The sequence below is a fragment of the Staurois parvus genome, unplaced genomic scaffold (assembly GCF_062004578.1).
Source record: "Staurois parvus isolate SC_StPar_1 unplaced genomic scaffold, SC_StPar_1.0 ptg000304l, whole genome shotgun sequence".
NCBI classification, from domain to species: Eukaryota; Metazoa; Chordata; class Amphibia; order Anura; family Ranidae; genus Staurois; species Staurois parvus.
The window spans coordinates 1363926-1382108 of record NW_028318100.1 but is presented as its reverse complement, the minus strand read 5'-3'; the positions used below and the strand labels follow the sequence as shown (position 1 = coordinate 1382108).

The following is an 18183-nucleotide window of genomic DNA, read 5'->3' as shown; positions in this document are numbered from 1 at the left end:
AATAATGAACAGTAACAAAATAACATTAAATCTATAAAACAACTTTTTTTTTTTTTTTTTTTTTAATTTTAAAGTATTACTAAACCCAGGACCCTGCATTCACTATATCTGTTCTCCCATAGTACACAGAACATGGAAATGCAATTATTTTAGTAAATATAAACTGCTAAATACCTTTTTTCATCAGTAGTTGGAGCACTCTTATGAATTCTATCAGTGTCCAGCCAAGCACATATTAAAGCTTGTAGGAGGATTTTTCATCCTGCTGTAGGAAGATGCAGGACCCCTGACCTCTGTCTGCACAGTGCTAATTGGCCCTGTGCTGATAACATGCATTCTCCCAAGAAAAAAAACCTCTCTAGCAATGCACACCAAACTGAGCATGTGCAGAATGACTCCACATGTTATGTCTTATCAGGGGATAGGAGGGGGACACTGGAAGAAGGGGAGGATCAGAAAAGTCAGGATAAAACAGCGTTTTACACAATGCAGAGGAATAACTGCTTAGGTTCCACAGTGAGCATAAGAAGCATGCTTTACTGCATATACAGACTGATTTTACTAAAGTGGGTTTAGTAACACTTTGTGTTTTTTTTGTTTTTTTAAATATGTAACTTTTTGAACCTAAACTTTACAGCCTTTGATTTTAGAGCCTCTCAAAATGAGAAAATGTTTCCTGACTTTCCAACATCTTTTGAGACCCTTGTGTGTGAATTGTGTGCTCTAGACTGTGCCGTGCTGTACCCTATACTAATACTCCATTAGTGTGTAGTAGCAACGGAAGTTATCCTTCATGCAGAGACCAGAAAGGACAGGGAAAAAATGGGTGTCTTGTCTTATTCTGCGCTTACTACAGACACTCTGTTCACTGCATCTATATTTGGGGTTTAGATCACAGCACCTTCTGGATACAAAAGAACCATGATGATCATTTCCTAAAATTTTAGGTAGGATCCACTTCTTCCTGTTGCTTTGTAAATCACAAATATGAAATAAATAAATAGACATTATTTTGTACCAGTGTCTATTTCTGTGGGACAATAGGCAAGTACGGCTTCATAATTTGGTTGCGAAGTCTAAGGCTCCTATGTAAAGATTATATTTGTGGACACAGAGAGGCTTTTCAATTGCACCAGATGTCATGCAAATTTGGACTGTTGTATCTGTGTGAATGGAAGAAAGGGCAAAAACATCCTTGGGTATTTGTGGAATTACATGCCCCAAAATATTTTGCTACTTCTCCCAAATATGGGGATACCACATGTGAGAGATTTTTTCACAGCCTAGCCATGTACAGTCTTTGGGCTTCATTGGGCAATGATCACCTTTAATCTTTCATGTAATTTCCTCATTTCACTTCCTGACTACCTATAACAGATTCAGAGGTCCTGAAATGCCAAGATAGTACAAAACACCTTACAAATGACATTACTTTTGTGAAAAGTAGACACTCCAAGGTTTTTGCTAAGAGGCATTGTTAGTGTTTTGCAGATCTCATTTGTTGCCAAAAGTTTAGAAAATGAAGAAAGAAAACGATAATGCATTTTTATATTTTCTTTGTCAAAACCTTGTGACAAAAAAATGAGATCTGCAAAATATTCACCATGCCTCCTTATCAAATTCCTTGGCTTGTCTGCTTTTCAGAAAGGGGTCAGGTTTAAAAAAAAATAGAATCTCCCATGCACTCAACATGCCTCTCAGCTAATACTTTGGAGTGTTTGGAGTGTCTACTTTCCAAAAAAAGGGGGGGGGTGTTTGTACTATCCTATCCTGACATATTCGGGCCTCTGAAAATGTGATGGGTAGTCAGGAAATGAAGTGAGGGAATTATGTCCTTTTGAAATCCTGAAGGTGGTCATTGGTTTTTGGTCCCCATGTGGAGTTAGGCTCCCTTGTGGTATCCCCATACTCAGCAGGAGTAGCAGAATGTGTTTTGGGATGTAATTACACATATTCAAATAAGTATGTGTGAGAAATATTTAATTAAAGTAACAACTTTGTGTTTAAAAAAAAATAATTTGCCAGAAACTTGTGGCAAGAGTCTTCCATGCACTCAACATGCCTCTCAACAAATAGCTTGGGGTGTCTGCTTTCCAAAAGGGGGCCATTTGGCGGGTGTTTATACTGCCATGGCATTTTAGCACTTGAAGAAATGTGATAGGCAGTCAGAAAGTAAAAGCTGTGTAAATTTCAATATATATACCATAGTTTGTAGACATACTTTCCCACAAATCAGTTAATATACAGTTATTGGGATTTTTTACCAAAGACATGTAGCAGAATACATTTTGGCCTAAATTTATAATGAAATTTTAATTTTATTTGATTTTTTTTTTATAACAAAGTAGAAAAAATTTTTTTTTTTCAAAATGTTTGGTCTTTTATCATTTATATAATAAAAAAATACCACTGAAAAATGCTCTATTTGTATGAAAAAAGATTAATATTTAATTTGGGTACAGAGTTGCATGACTGAGCAATTGTCAGTTAAGTAACACAGTGCTGAATAGAAAAAAAATTTGTTCATGAAGGGGGTAAATAAAGTGGTTTTCACTGCTCCTCATTTATAATATTTTTTTGTACGTATGTACTTTATTATAGATAGTGTCTATTTCTGCTAGTTTTATTAAAGATTTTCCTGCTTATTTCAATCTTATAGAAGCACAGATGGAACAAAAATTGACATTGAGTATGACTATGAGACAGTAAAGAATATAGACTGCTATGGAGCAGACTTCTGTGTGAAGGTGAAGGATGGAATGCGTTGCTGGAATATGAGTGTGCAATGGTGGCTGGCACAGTACATCTATAAGAATTCACCCATCAAATCCTTTGTTTTTGGGTAAGTGTTGTGTTACCGTGTGTTTGTAATTCTAATTTAAAGTGGACCTTCCTTAAAAAAAAAAAAAAAAAACCTGAGGCAAGACCTTTAAAAATATATATATTGCCTTACCCCCAGATTTCTGCTCAGGGCATCTAGGTGAGGGTGACATCACAAGCCTGCAGACGATATCCTAAAAATAGGATTCTAAATATCACAAAAAAGGAAGCTGCAGCACTGTGCTGGGTTATCTTAATGCAAAATTTGGGATCCTCAGCTTTTGATGTCGCTGACAGGTCCTTGATGTCCCCCTTACTCACGCACCACAAACAGGATGTAAGGTTATTTTTTTCCATTTGCTTTTTCTTTTTCTCCTTTTTTCTTTTTTTTTTTCTTTTTCTCTTTTTCTTCTCTTTCTTCTCTCTGTTTTTTTATAATAGGGGATGTAACCACTTTATGATGCCTTTAGTATTTCTACAATATTATAAAACATCAAAATCTTTGACAGAATGTAGATCTGATTTAGGGGCAGGTTCACACATGAATCGTGTGGGAACGCACTTTGCTTTCCTGTACAATTCACATGTGATGTGAATGCAGTGTGATTTGAGCCCATTCATTTTAATGGGCTGAAATTGCACCAGACTGTACCAGAAGTTTTGGTTATTACCATATTATCAGGGGCTGTACATTTTGGTACAGTCTGGTGCGATCACTGTTTATGTACCGACAAATGCGTTCACCTTTGTTCGCAAGCACACTTCTGGTACAAATAAGGTAATAGTGAAGTGCTAAAGATATAAACTGAATGAATCAATAAATAAACATGGGTATGGATAACTCCAAAAAAACGCCTAATGACTAGGTATGCGTTTTAAAACGTAAAATTCTAGAGGGTGCGTAACAAGTTCAAATGTACAGTATGTAGTCAAAGTTCAAATCAACATCAAAGGTTGAATAAGTATAAATCAGCACACACATATATATATAATCCTCAGAAATCCCTTAAAGTCATATCAATATCCTTCCCCTGAAGTACTAATAAAACATATATTCATTGACTTAAACCCAAAAACCCACAATTATAGTGAAAAAATCAAGACCCAAAGAGATTACCCAAAAATAAAAAATATCAAATATATATAAAAGAACAAAAATAAAATAAAGTCCCAATATGCAAAGTGTCCAAATAATGTGTCCAAACAAAGATCAATTTCTTGATAGGAAGACGCTAACTACTCCACTGAAGAAGATGCAAATCAATCACAGGTGCTCTTCAAATACCTCAAAAAACAAAATCTCAACATAGTATATTACCTTTTAAATCCCAGAACTAAAGTGCCACACGTGTATCATGCAAAAAAAAACACTCCAGTGTCACAGCACTCATGTGAAAAAAAAAAAAAAAAAATTAATAAATATCACTGCAAACTATATATAAAGTGCATAATTACCCTAAAACAAACAGATTCCAGCTTGTAATCAACCACATATGTACAGAGTGTCCTTAGATTGGTATCCTCTTGTTCCTCAGGACCTCACAAACAGACCAGGAATCAATATGTGAATTATAATCATATATAAAATTTATTGTAGCCACTTACATATAAAAACGATAAGATCAGCAAGACAGCATCAAACTCCTCATGCCCAGTATACGATCCCCTTTCCGTGTGTAGAGGGTCTCCCGATCACCAGGTAATTCCCCCTTGCTACTCCTATCCAGCACTATCACTTTGTAGCTCTGGGGGACACCTGAAGTGCACCGTTACTCTCCAGACCTCCAACACACAGGGATTCCAGAATCCAAAATGGCCGATGTTACACAAAGATGATATTCTAGCCAAGACGCTACCTGAGAAACCTTCCTTTATATATAGAAAAAGTGATAACTTGAGGGGCCTATTAGTAAAAGGGATTATCTCCCCCCCTAGAAAATCACGGATGTTTGGATTAACAGGTTTCTTCCCATGTAGGAAGTGTAGGATATGTAAAACGACTGGTATTAAAGTGAAAAGATCTCCACGTTTAAATCTACAGTTACGGGGGAGGAGTTTATGATCAAGAAGTTTAAAACATGCAATATGAAGTATGTCACCTACTTGTTGGAATGTCCCTGTAAAATCCAATATGTGGGTAGAACGAAAAGAGATCTTAAAATTCGACTTAAAGAACATGTGGGGAACATAAAAAAAGGAAGGAAGGAACATAGTGTTTCAAAGCATTTCCGTGATTTTCACAATTCGGATCCTAGTGTTCTGAGTTTTTGTGGTATTGATATTCTTGATACTCATTGGAGGGGATGTAATAAAGTACAGGAAATATCCCGTAATTAAACTTTCTGGATCTTTAAACTTAACACCTTTAAACCTAGGGGTCTTAATATTGATTTGGATTTAAATTGTTTTATTTCTGATTTGTAATTTTAATTTTTAAAGTAAATTTTTTTTAATTTTTTTTATTTTGTTTTTAGTATGTACTTCTAATATTCTTTAATATTTTATAATTTTTGTGAATGATTTTATTATTTGTAGATTTTTGCAATCAATGGCGAAGGGGTGGTGTTACCCCCGACCTTATGGTTATTTAAAATTGTTCTTTCAGTTTCCAAAATGGCTGCAGGTGGTATAATTATCCTTGGGACTGAAGTATGGCTTGAGGATAACTTATGGATGAAATGCGCACTCACCAGATGCACATATAAATAGTGCGTTGTATGTAATAAATGATGGTCTGTCAGGGATCCCTTCTTAGGGTGTTACTGGACACAGCCTGGGGTTAGATGGCCCTCCTTTAAGTTACAGGATGATGGTAAGCCGGAGTTTCCCTTTAGGAGACGTATGGATCAAAACTCTTCCAGGAACTGGGATGGTCACCAAGGAGATGCTGGGGGATTAAAGTGCTCAGTTCGGAGCAAAGAAGGGGGGTATGCCTATAGTGTAGCAATTAAAGGATACTTTAATGGTAATCAATGAATAGAAATGCCAAATAGTAACATACATGGTTTTTAGGCAGAATGAAAACAATGCAGCATAAAGCTGCTAAGTAAACTGACCAGCTGGTAAAGTAAAATGGCCGCTGGACCTCCGTTAATCGGCGGCGTGACATCACGGCATGCAGTGCTCCTCCTTGACACGTTTCGTACCATGATACATTCTCAAAAGGGGTGTGACATTGCAGCCTGACGTCTTCGCAGCTCCTTGTCTAACAAAATGTGCGTGCAAATTAGCAGGCACCATCTTGCCGGAGATCAATGCAAAATGTGCGTGCGCCATTTTGCATTGGTCTGGAAATAAATGCCGTGAAGCCGAGGACCGGCGGGAAGTGCACATGCGCAGGCGCCATTTCTCCTAGGTCCGAAATGTAAGTAGTGCAGACAGCTCGGTGTTTTACATTTCAAGCAAAAAGAACTCAGTATTTGGTATATTTAAACCAAAGAAGTGAGTAAAAAGACTGTAAAATATTCTTAATGCTGACTTGTATAAATGCAATATTAATGAGTTAAATAAATAGAGTATATAAAAAGATATATATATATGAAATATGGCAACTTCATTATCAGTTGTCAATCATGATTGCAATATCATCATTTAACGGAATGAACCGTAAGATGAGAAGGAATGACATAGGAGGGAAAGAGATTGAAAAAATTGTAACAGGAGCCGTCTGTTCTACCTAGATAATAATCTTAAGCATATAAAATATTTAAATGCACAATGATCTGATATGTTAATATAATGACATAATATGATATAAATGAATACAATATATAAAAAAACTTGAAAAAGTAGAAAAAATTTAGAAAAAGCCTCTCTGCTAAAAAGCTTATGGTATAATGAAAATAACCATAATGTCGGGACATAAAAAGTATTGATAAAATAGAATGTCCAAGAAAAGTAGAATATAATGCTTAAGAAAATACCACAAAATATAAAACCACATCAGGGTATATATATGTATAGATAAATACGGATATATAGATAAATAACGGATAAGATTACGTAAAAATATCATACAATAAAATAGACCAGGATACCATCAAATAGTGTAAAAGCTAACGTATACAGATAGAATTAATATTAATGGAGCTAAAAAATTTATATAAAATGGATAAGAAGGGCAGGACTCAAAATATAGACAATAAAAGAATGATAAAATCAGCTGGTATCTATAAAACAATCAACCTCTATATTGTAGCCTGCAGGGGTTAAGGTCTTCATATCATAAATCCACTTAGTTTCCGTTTGTGAAGCTAATCTGCTTTTGTTGGACCCTCTCCAGTGGTTTTGAATTATGTATATGCCAACAAATTTGAGCGTGGATGGGTCTCTATTATGATGGTATCTATAGTGTTTTTCGATAGTGAATGCTCCTTGAAGCCTCTTTTGATATTATAGATGTGTTCTCGGAATCTATCCCTCAATCTTCTAGTGGTCCGACCAATGTACTGTTTGTGACACAGGCACTCAAGGCGATAAACAGCATATCGACTATTGCACGTACTAAATGAAGAAATCTCATAGGTTTTGCTTGTGGATGTAGACGTAAAGGATTCTATTTTCCTTAAAGTAATTTTGCTTTGTTAGCATATGACACATCTTTTGCATGGGTAAAAACCCTTCATTTTAGTGAAAAAAGTGTATCCTAATGGAGGATCAATGACATTAGGGGAAATTGGCGAGCTCCAAAAAACAGCCTATTATCCTATGCAGAACCAATTTAGCACTCCCAGAAAATACTGGGGAACACCATGAAATTACAACAGACAAAATAACAGGCCGTACCACCATCCTAAATATAGAGGAGATAACAATCAAGAACACTATAACCATAAACCCCAAGATAACCACACTGAATACATCCCACAACCCCATTTTTTTAGGGGAAGGAAGGGCCCGGAAAAGAAGTATATGAATAGAGAATGCAGAGGAGGAAAGAGAACGAATCGGGACAAAAAAGAGAAATATGTAATGGGCAATGGTATCTTTAACCTCCAAGGAATGGGCAGCACAGCAGTCAGTGGGTGAGATCTGTTAATCCAGAAGTCCCCTTTAGGATGAATAGGGTCAGCCACCTGGTAAGAGGGATTCCCTTCCTCTGGGTACTGGAACAGACTGGAAAGCTCCACTGGCTCTGAAACTTAATAGCTCCATGAAGGAGCCATAAAAAAGGTGCCCATGGTATAGTATTTCCTTGTAATTTTATTGAATGCGTATGACAATAACAGTAATAAAACAAGCTGCACTGACTCATTAAGAAGATGGCTGCCGGACCAACACGTGGCTCCGGCGGCTAGATGGTTCCCTCTGAGAACGTGCGTGGCACGAAAGGCCTAAGGGAATCAACACGCTGTGACATCTAGCTGTCACAACAAGAATTAAAGGTTCTTGATAAAGGGCTTAACCACTTGAGCTCCTGAGGATTTACCCCCCTTAATGACCAGGCCTCTTTTTGCTACTTGGCGCTGCACTAATTCAACTGATAATTGCGCGGTCATGCAATGCTGCACCCAAACGAAATTTACGTCCTTTTTTTCACACAAATAGAGCTTTCTTTCGGTGGTATTTGATCATCTGTGCGCTTTTTATTTTTCACACTATAAACAAAAAAAGGCCAAAAATTTTGAAGAAAAACAATATTTTTTATTTTCAGTTATAAAAAATATAAAGTAAACTCAAAGTTGGTTATAAATTTAGGCCAAAATGTATTCTGCTACATGTTTTTGGTAAAAAAAATCCCAATAAGCGTATATTGATTGCTTTTTGTGGAAGTTATAGCGTCTACTATGGTATAAATACTGCAATTTACGCCATTTTTCTGCTATACAGCGCTGCGCTAGTTTAACGGACAATTGTGCGGTCATGCAATATGGTACATAAATGAAATTTACATCCTTTTTGTCCCCACAAATTGAGCTTTCTTTCGGTGGTATTTGATCGCCTGTGCGGTTTTTATTTTTTGCGCTATAAAAAAAAAAGGCTGACAATTTTGAGGGAAAAAAAACAATATTTTGGACTTTTTGCTATAAAACATGTCCAGTAAAAAAAAAATGCAAAAATCAAATTTAGTCATAAATTTCTGCCAAAATGTATTCTGCGACATTTTTGTCTTTGCTAAAAAAAAACCCAATACGTGTAAATTAATTGGTTTACGTGAAAGTTATAGCGTTTACAAATGGCGGGAAAGATACTGGGATTTTTAGGTTTTTTTTTATACTGATAATGGCGGCGATCAGCGAATTATGGCGGCGATCAGGGACTTATGGCAGCGACCAGCGACTTATGGCGGGACTGCGGCGGACATTTTGACATTGGGGGGTACTGACTTGGGGTCACTGACATCCCCAAAAACACTAATACAGTGATCAGTGCAAAAAAAAAAAAACTGACACTGTACTAATGGCAATGGGGAGGAAGGGGTTAACTTTATTTAGCAGGGAAGGGTTATAGGAGTGAGGGGAGTGTTTTACTAGGGGGCGGGGGTGTGTGCTGGGCGGGACAAGGCTGATCGAGAAAGAAAAACTGTTCTTTCTCGATCAGCTCATCCTCGAGCTGTCAGGGAAGTGACAGACGGCACAGCTACTGCAGCTGTGCTCTCTGTCACTGTTTGCCGCCGATCGCCGGGACATAGCCGCTAAGGAGCGGCTGTGACTCGGCGACTGACATCTGCGGCAGAGAACCGTGGGACAAATAGGGCGGCCGCGCGCCTCTCGCGCGCCCCCTATTTGTTTACAAAACACACGTCTTAAAACGTGGTTTTGCCTGTGAGTGCCGCCCTGCCGCCGTATATGTACAGTGGCTGGGCGGTATACGGTTAAATACCCTATTTTCCGGCGTATAAGACGACCCCCTACTTTTCCTGTTTAAATATAGTGTTTGGGCTATACTCGCCGTATAAGACTACCCCTCTTCCAATGCACACCAGTGGGAAGAATCGTGCCCCATGATTGGTGTCAGTGGGAGGAATAGTGTCCCATCATTGGTATTAGTGGGAGGAATAGTGCCCCATCATTGGTATTAGTGGGAGGAATAGTGCCCCATCATTGGTATTAGTGGGAGGAATAGTGCCCCATCATTGGTGTCAGTGGGAGGAATAGTGTCCCATCATTGGTATTAGTGGGAGGAATAGTGCCCCATCATTGGTATTAGTGGGAGGAATAGTGCCCCATCATTGGTGTCAGTGGGAGGAATAGTGTCCCATCATTGGTATTAGTGGGAGGAATAGTGCCCCATCATTGGTATTAGTGGGAGTACTAGTGCCCCATCTTTGGTTTCAGTGGGAGGAATAGCACCCCATCATTGGTGTCAGTAGGAGGAATAGCGCCCCATCATTGGTGTCAGTGGGAGGAATCGTGCCCCATCATTTGTATCAGTGGCAGGAATAGTGCCCCATCATTGGTGTCAGTGGGAGGAATAGTACCCCATCATTAGTATCAGGGGGGGAAATAGTGCCCCATCTTTGGTGTCAGTCTGAGGAATCGTGCCCCATCATTGGTGTCAGTGGGAGGAATAGTGTCCCATCATTGGTGTCAGTGGGAGGAATAGTTTCCCGTCATTGGTGTCAGTGGGAGGAATAGTGCCCCATCATTGGTATCAGTGGGAAGAATAGTGCCCCATCATTGGTATCAGTGGCAGGAATAGTGTCCCATCATTGGTATCAGTGGCAGGAATAGTGCCCCATCATTAGTATCAGTGTGGGGAATAGTGCCCCATCTTTGGTGTCAGTGGGAGGAATAGTGTCCCAACATTGGTGTCAGTGGGAGAAATAGTGTCCCATCATTGCTGTCAGTGGGGGAAGGAATAGTGTTCCGTCATTGGTTTCAGTGGGGGGTGGAATAGTGTTCCATCATTGGTGTCAGTGGGGGGGGGGAGGAATAGTGCCCCATCGTTGGTGTCAGTGGGGGGAGGAAAAGTGCCCCATCGTTGGTGTCAGTGGGAGGAATAATGCCCCATCATTGGTATCAGTGACACCAATGATGGGGCACTATTCCTCCCACTGACACCAATGACACTTGCTGACCCCTGTTCCAGTATGGTGCTGCTGCAGCCAGCATATGTGGTTGCAGCAGCACCTCTGCACGGCACACTTACCGGCTGCTCCTTCACTCAATTTTCGCAGGGCCGCTCTGCTCCACCTCCTCACCGGTGATTGGCCGCCTGTGTGCCTTTTCTGAGCTACAGTTCTGGCGGCCAATCACCGGTGAGGAGGCGGAGCCGAGCAGCCGTGCAAACATCCAGTGGCTGAACTGAATGAAGGAGCAGCCGCGCTTCCTGGACTGGATCGTCGTGGGACCAGAGCCAGGTAAGAAACAGCTGCCCCTGCCCGCCCCTTTTCTTAGTGTCCCTTCCGTTGGAAGGGGGGGGCGGCGGCGGCACCGCGCCGCCCCCCTAAAAAGTGTCAGCATGCCGTATACCAGCGTATAAGACGACCCCCAACTTTTGAGAAGATTTTCAAGGGGCAAAAAGTCGTCTTATACGCCGGAAAATACGGTATACCCCTAAAACCGGTTTGAATAAATTCCAAACATATGTGGGTATTCATAAGTTTGTCAGACAGATCTCATTAAAAAGATACTTTTTAAATAATCCCATTACATCTAATCATAAAAGTAATGGTATGCTCAATTCTAATTTAAAAAATGCCTCTTTTTAACCCCCCCTCCACACTCTTATTCTTATATTAATGTTTTTAAGGAAATGGTTTTAAAAGACATAGAGGCTCTTAAACCTAAATGTCCTTACAATCCTAGGAACATGGAAGTAAGCCTTAGATCCTTGCTTGACAATAAGGATCTGGTTATAAGGCTGGCCGATAAAGGAGGAGGAGTAGTTGTCCTGAAAAAAATCTGACTACATGACAGAGGTCCTGAAAATCCTAGATGACAAACATATTTATTATTACCTAAAAACCCTTTAGTCACCTACAAACGCTCCTTGAAAAATTTGATCAATAAAGGTTACGATAACAATATCATTAGCAAAAAAGAAAAAGATTTTATATGTCCTAAAGCACCAAGGCTTCCGATATTATATTGCCTACCTAAAATTCATAAGGACCCCATCCATCCACCTGGTAGGCCTATAGTCCGTGGCAATAGGTCACTGTGTTCGAGAATTGGGGAATACATTGATTACTATTTACAACCCCTTGTCTGTACAACACCATCTTATTTAAAAGATACCAACAAAGTACTCAGTGAAACTAAGACCGTACAGCTGAACCCGGAACAAGCGCCATTTTTTATGACTGCTGATGTCGCGTCCTTATACAGCAGCAAAAAACCATGGGGATAGAATGATAGCGGTTGAGTATTATCTGAATGAGGCACATCACATCCCTGGAGTACAAAAGACTTTCACCTTAAAATTATTGGACTTTGCCATGAATAAAAACTACTTCTGGTTTAACTGCTTGCCCTCCTGAGTATTTACCCCCCTTCCTGACCAGGCCTCTTTTTGCTACTCGGCACTGCACTAATTCAACTGATAATTGCGCGGTCATGCAATGCTGCACCCAAACGAAATTTACGTCCTTTTTTTCACATAAATAGAGCTTTCTTTTGGTGGAATTTGATCACCTGTGCGTCTTTTATTTTTCATGCTATAAACAAAAAAAAACCAAAAATTTTTAAGAAAAACAATATTTTTTACTTTCAGCTATAAAAAATATATAGCAAACTCAAAGTTAGTTATAAATTTAGGCCAAAATGTATTCTGCTACATGTTTTTGATAAAAAAAAATCCCAATAAGTGTATATTCATTGCTTTGTGTGAAAGTTATAGCGTCTACAAACTATGGTATAGATCAGGGGTGGGCAAACTTTTTGACTTGAGGGCCGCAATGGGTTCATATATTGGACCCGGGGGCCGGACCAAGAGTAGATGAATGATGTGTATGTGTCATCCATAGTAAGTATAGTAATATTCCCCCATAGTAAGCATAGTAATTAATCCCCCATATAGTAATTCATCCCCCATAGTAATTCATCCCCCATATAGTAATTCATCCCTCATAGTAATTCATCCCCCATAGTAATTCATCCCCCATATAGTAATTCATCCCCCATATAGTAATTCATCCCCCATAGTAATTCATCCCCCATATAGTAATTCATCCCCCATAGTAATTCATCCCCCATAGTAATTCATCCCCCATATAGTAATTCATCCCCCATATAGTAATTCATCCCCCCCATAGTAATTCATCCCCCCCATAGTAATTCATCCCCCCCATAGTAATTCATCCCCCCATATAGTAATTCATCCCCCCATATAGTAATTCATCCCCCCTATAGTAATTCATCCCCCCTATAGTAATAAATTCCCCATATTAAGTCCCCAAGTCCCCCCTGTGTCAATTCACTTACCTTTGCTCCGCGCGTTCCTCTCGCCGTGTTCCAGCGCCGTTCCGGTGTAGCATGGAAATCTGTCTCCTATGAGGATCTGTCCCCCTCGACGTATCTGCGCATGTGCCAGTTTCAGGCATTAGCAGCCGATCGGCGATCTCCGGCACATGCGCAGATACGTCGAGGGGGACAGATCCTCATAGGAGACAGATTTTCATGCTACACCGGTCTTCAGGGCGGACTGTGAGAGGAGCCTAGCGGGAGCCTAGCTCCGCGGGCCGGATTAAAAGGTCCGCCGGGCCGTAGTTTGCCCATTGCTGGTATAGATGCTGCAATTTACGCCATTTTTTTGCTATACAGCGCTGTGCTAGTTTAACGGACAATTGCGCGGTCATGTAATGTGGTACATAAATTTATGTCCTTTTTTCACACAAATAGAGCTTTCTTTGAGTGGTATTTGATCACCTGTGCGCTTTCTATTTTTGGCGCTATAAACAGAAAAATTTTGAAGAAAATTTTTTTTTTTTTTAATATTTTCTCATTTCTGTCATAAAAAATATCCAAAAAATTTCCGTCATAAATTTAGGCCAAAATGTATTCTGCTACTTTTTTTGGTTAAAAAATCCCAATAAGTGTATATTTATTGCTTTGTGTGAAAGTTATATAGCGTCTACAAACTACGGTAACAAATTTGCGCGTGGATGGGTCTCTATTATGATGGTATCTATAGTGTTTTGATAGTGAATGCTCCTTGAAGCCTCTTTTGATATTATAGATGTGTTCACGGAATCTATCCCTCAATCTTCTAGTGGTCCGACCAATGTACTGTTTGTGACACAGGCACTCAAGGCGATAAACAGCATATCGACTATTGCACATAATAAATGAAGAAATCTCATAGGTTTTGCTTGTGGATGTAGACGTAAAGGATTCTATTTTCCTTAAAGGAATTTTGCTTTGTTAACATATGACACATCTTTTGCATGGGTAGAAACCATTCATTTTAGTGAAAAAAGTGGATCTTAATGGAGGATCAATGACGTTGGGGAAATTTTATTCCTGAGGGTGGGCGCTTTGCGGAAGACTATTTCAGGTTTTTCTGGTAGGACTTTAGATAGGACAGGATCTGCCTTCAGAATATTACAATTTTTATTAATAATCTTGTTAACTGTCTTAAATTGTATTGAAAAGAATGTTATAAATGGACAGAATGTACCACTTTTTTGGGAAGTGGAATTGGATAGCATGGAGTCTCTGTGAAGGCAAGCTATATGATCCATTTTCATATCTAATTTAGCTTCATTGTAACCTTTTTCTATGAACCTTTGTTTCAAAATCTTTGCTTTAGTATAATAGGCTTCTAAAAAAAACAGGAGGTATAGTGAGCGCTCTTTGATAAATAGCAGCTGAGACACTTAAGGTAACCACAGTAACCTTTGTAGTAATAATAAATATAATGAAGTGCAGCACTCAATAAAAATAAATTAAATAAATAATGAAGTAGAAGGTAAAAAGTATATATATAAAAGTAAAAGTTCTTGTGAGAATAAATAAAATTCAATAAAGTTCGACAAATGGCACCAGCAATGATTTCTTATGAAGCAGTTATCCCAATAGAGTTGTGACTGGAGGAGCTGTACAGAGCGTGACGTCATTCTGCCGCCAGAGCCACGAGGAGGCCCAGCGGCCATCTTTTAAAAGGGTCAGTACTGCATTAATTTACTTGGATCTTCAGTTTTACCTGTTATACTATGCTTACTGCCCTGAAATTTTGCTGATATGAAATAAAACTGGTCAAAACGTTTTACACTACTACATCCCCCAGACAAAGCTACGTTTTTCCCTGTGGCGCAACGCGTTGGGGAGGGGCAGTGACGTAACCACGTATCGGACCGACATTACGGCGAGTACTGACGGAGTGTGATCACACTCCTAAGAGGCTGAGCATTACCGCAGCTCGCGGTTTTATTTCTATATGCGTGTTGTTTTTTAACAAAATGTGAGTGCATTATGGGAGCACGTTAAACAGTGTTTATTATACCTTGGATAAGGCACCATATCTCTTCATTTTCTTTCTTCTATGGGTCATATGAGGATACATTGAGCATTGAAGTGAGGAGAGGCTCTAGGAGGGAGAAAACCTCATATCTACATAGACTCAGAAGATAGTTTGTAGGTTCCCATCCACATCATCATAAGCAACTTGAAAAGGAGAGTATATCACCAATATCTACTTCCTGCTGAACCCTAAAAAACTTTCCTGCTGAACCCTAAAAAAACATTTTTGCACATTTTTCTTTTTTGCACATTTTTGCTGCTGAACTTTATGAATTGATATATTTTTTAATTATCTTTATTTTATTTATTTATATTTTACTAATATATATACAATTTATTGTTTGCTTTGCATCATTTGCACATTGTATCATATGAATTTATACAATTTTTTCATTATTTTTTTATTCATATTCAGTTGATTTTCACACTTGCACAGTGAATTTTATTAATTTATTTATTTTTAACAAGATAATCACATTGTATAGATATCATAATTGAATTTAATTACACACTTTTTATTTTTAAGCTTTATTAAGCACTAGGATAATATAATAAGATTACCGTATTTTTCGCTCCATAAGACGCACCTGACCATAAGACGCACCTAGGTTTTAGAGGTGAAAAACAAGAAAAAAAAATATTCTGAACCAATGGACTGCAGACACAGTACAGGGGATGACCAGAGACTGCGGACACAGTACAGGAGATGACCAAAGACTGCGGACACAGTACAGGAGATGACCAGAGACTGCGGACACAGTACAGGAGATGACCAGAGACTGCGGACACAGTACAGGAGATGACCAGAGACTGCGGACACAGTACAGGAGATGACCAGAGACTGCGGACACAGTACAGGAGATGACCAGAGACTGCGGACACAGTACAGGAGATGACCAGAGACTGCGGACACAGTACAGGAGATGACCAGAGACTGCGGACACAGTACAGGAGATGACCAGAGACTGCGGACACAGTACAGGAGATGACCAGAGACTGCGGACACAGTACAGGAGATGACCAGAGACTGCGGACACAGTACAGGAGATGACCAGAGACTGCGGACACAGTACAGGAGATGACCAGAGACTGCGGACAGTACAGGGGATGACCAGAGACTGCGGACACAGTACAGGGGATGACCAGAGACTGCGGACACAGTGCAGGAGATGACCAGAGACTGCGGACACAGTGCAGGAGATGACCAGAGACTGCGGACACAGTGCAGGAGATGACCAGAGACTGCGGACACAGTGCAGGAGATGACCAGAGACTGCGGACACAGTGCAGGAGATGACCAGAGACTGCGGACACAGTGCAGGAGATGACCAGAGACTGCGGACACAGTGCAGGAGATGACCAGAGACTGCGGACACAGTGCAGGAGATGACCAGAGACTGCAGACAGTGAAGGGAATGACCAGAGACTGCTGACCTTTGGGGAGGGAGGGGGAGCGGGTACCTGAATTTGACAGGTACCCGCTCCCACTTCCACGGAGTTGTCCTTCCCTCTTCTTCCCGGGCCGGCTTCTGTGACAGCCGAGTGCCCACTGCGCATGTGCGAGAAGCGCTGCGCTTTGTGAATGGCCCGGCGCCTTCTGGGACCGTTCATGTGTCCCAGAAGACACCGGATCATTCACAAAGCGCAGCCCCTGCGCAGTGGGCACCCGGCTGTCACAGAAGCCAGCGCGGGAAGACTGTGCAGCGCTGGAGCGAGGAACAGGTAAGGCCCTGCAGGAGAGCACAGCTGAGCGGCCGGCCCGGTATTCTGACATGGTGGCCGCAAAAATACCGGACCGGTCGCTTTATATTCGCTCCATAAGACGCACTGACATTTTCCCCCCTTTTTTGGGGGGAAAAAAGTGTGTCTTATGGAGCGAAAAATACGGTAATTTAGGTAATCCAGGTAAAAAGTTGATAAAATGATATTATCACAGCATATATGAATTAATGGTATTACTATGGTATTATATAATATATAGCATTGGCATGGTAATATTAGAGCGCGGATAATTATTTATTGATTTTATAGAATTCACATCTTATGAGAGTGAGAAAAATTCAAGCGATCTAATACATTGATTTCTAACTCCAGTGGCTCACAAGTTCATCTTAATAATATTAATCTCTTTGGAGTTGTATGTATAAGTAAGTTGGATGTTTAGGTTGTTGTTGGTAAGGGTTCCAAATAAATTAACCAAAGCATCTTCTTCTCCTTGCCAAAGTAGGAGGATGTCATCTATATATCATTTATAGGAAATTAGTTCAGGCCATTCTCTAGCATATATTACATCCTCCTCCCACCTGGCCATAAATAGATTAGCCAGGCTGGGAGCAAACTTGGCTACTTATTTGTAATAGGTTTTATTAACTGGTTGCCGACCAGCCACAGTGTTTATACTGCGGCAGGGCAGCACCGCTGCGCAGAACTACGTTTTAAAACGTCATTCTGCAAAACAGGTAGGGGGCGCGCATGATGCGCACGACCGCCATACCTTTGCCGCTGATCGGTGATTACCCGCCGGGTCCCGGCGATTACCGGCAATCACTGACAGGGAGCTCAGCTGCAGTGTTTACACTGCAGCTCTGCTCTCTGTCAGTTCCGAGCACGCTGATCCTGAGACCGGAGTTTATCTCTCGGGATCAGCGTGTTCCTGTGAAGCACACACCCCCGCCCCCTAGCAAAACACTCTCCTCACACAGTTAACCCTTTCATTGCCTAAAAAAAGTTAACCCCTTCCTCCCCGGTGCCATTAGTACAGTGTCAGTGTTTTTTTTTTTCTTTTTGCACTGATCACTGTATTGGTGTCACTGGGGATGTCAGTGACCCCAAGTCATTCCCCCCCAGTGTCAGAATTTCCACCGCAGTCCTGCCATAAGTTGCTGATCGCCGCCATTATTAGTATAAAAACATTTTTAAATCCAGTATCTATACCGCCATTTGTAAACACTATAACTTT

At 40.2% G+C, this 18183-nt stretch overlaps 1 protein-coding gene across 3 annotated transcripts in view; it reads left to right on the top strand.

The window, feature by feature from the left end:
• MBOAT7 (membrane bound acylglycerophosphatidylinositol O-acyltransferase MBOAT7) overlaps nucleotides 1–18183 on the top strand; it is a 598958-nt gene that overhangs the window by 525505 nt on the left and 55270 nt on the right. For all 3 annotated transcript variants that reach the window (XM_089683323.1, XM_089683324.1, XM_089683322.1), the window contains one exon: nucleotides 2660–2842. In XM_089683323.1, the coding sequence (XP_089539449.1) occupies nucleotides 2660–2842 (183 nt within the window). The remainder of the gene's footprint in view (nucleotides 1–2659; nucleotides 2843–18183) is intronic.